At 52.6% G+C, this 1,512-nt stretch overlaps 1 protein-coding gene across 1 annotated transcript; it reads right to left on the reverse strand.

The window, feature by feature from the left end:
• Positions 1–498: 498 nt before the first annotated feature.
• Positions 499–1,092, reverse strand: LOC139039455 (kallikrein-15-like). The gene has a single exon (XM_070480183.1). The coding sequence runs from the start codon at positions 1,090–1,092 to the stop codon at positions 499–501; it is 594 nt and encodes a 197-aa protein (XP_070336284.1).
• Positions 1,093–1,512: the final 420 nt, after the last annotated feature.

Consider the following 1,512-nt stretch of genomic DNA (forward strand, 5'->3'; position numbering starts at 1 on the left):
CTGGAGTCCAGAAATACAGAGTCTTTTCCCAGTGCCAGGCACTATTCAAATCAGTCCCTATGAATCATCTCATTTAATCCTAAGGATAGCAACATGAGATGGGGAAAGCCAGGCTGACTGAGGTGGGATCTTTGGCTCAAGATCCAAAGGTGCTGAATGAACTGAGAGAGCCCTGCTTCATGTCGTTTCTTCCCACCTAAAGGTCAGGGCAGCGGGTGAAAAAGACCAGGATCTGGTGGCTCTGGTTTCCCCTCCCAGTCTCTGGCCCCTCTTTCCCTTCACCCCCGAAGTAAGTTGCAGAAACTTCTACAGAGAAGCTTGCATCAGTGTTTTCTGTTATTTTGGTATCAAACAGGTGACCATGATCACCAGCTCTGGTCTCAGACAGGCAAGTCCATGGCTAACCTCTGGGCCTTGGACCGGGTCTTGGGGAGGATGGCCCAGTTCTGTTCCAGGTCAGGATGGGGCTGCTGGGACACAGGTGGTAGGCCTAAATGATCAGTTCCTCTTCATGGTTTCCTTGATCCACTCCAAGTAGCTGCAGACTTTGGTATAGACACCGGGCTTGGTGGTCGTGTCGCAGGGGACATCACCCCAGGACACAATGCCCTGCAGGACACCCCCACAGACCAATGGTCCCCCAGAGTCACCCTCACAGGAGTCGGTGCCTCCGCCCTCCACGCCCGCATACACCATGGTGTCCATCAGGCACCCCGCATAGTCCTTATTACAAGACGCGGTGGAGATAATGCTGATGTTGGCACAGTGCAACGTATCCGGGAGTCTCACTTGTGACTCGGGGCTCCCTGTGGTCCCAGGCTCCTTGTTAGCCACCAGGCCCCAGCCGGACACCACGCAGGCCTCGCCGGCCTGGGGGCAGCGCGCGGGCAGCGGGACCGGGCGCACTTCGGCGGTGACACGGACGGGCCGGGTTAGACGCAGTAACATCAAGTCGTGGCGGTGGTGCCGCGCTTCGTATCGCGGATGTGGGATGATGCGAGAAACAGTCCGCAGTTGCTCCGGACCATCGCGTTTGCGCAGATTGACAGTTCTATTTTTAATCTTTTGCAGAACTTTCATACTTTTTTCCATTGTGCTTGCGCTCGGTTGCTCAGTCGTCTCTGAAGTGTCTGACTCTTTGTGACCCCATGGACTGTAGCCCACCAAGCTCCTCTGTCTGTGGAATTTTTCAGACAAGAATACTGGAGCAGGTTGCCATTTCCTACTCCAGGGGATCTTCCTGACCCAGGAATCAAACCTGCATCTCTTACATCTCCTGCATTGGCAGACAGATTCTTTGCCACTGCGCCACCTGGGAAGTATTGGGTACTCACCATGTTAGGTTGTTTAATACAATTTTCTCCAGTAACTCCTCTAAAAATTTTACTTACATCTACAGTTTCCTTTCCATTCAATGAAGGAGAAAGGCAAGAGGAATTAGACTCAGCGGAGAGGAAACATGGTAAAGAACCAAGAAGTTAATCTAGGACAATGACCTTCAGATTCCTAGAC

This window comes from Odocoileus virginianus, chromosome 18 (genome assembly GCF_023699985.2).
Source record: "Odocoileus virginianus isolate 20LAN1187 ecotype Illinois chromosome 18, Ovbor_1.2, whole genome shotgun sequence".
NCBI lineage: Eukaryota > Metazoa > Chordata > Mammalia > Artiodactyla > Cervidae > Odocoileus > Odocoileus virginianus.

Excerpts from the sequence above, each read along its gene's own strand:
- LOC139039455 (XM_070480183.1), bottom strand. The coding sequence starts at position 1,092 with ATGGAAAAAAGTATGAAAGTTCTGCAAAAGATTAAAAATAGAACTGTC.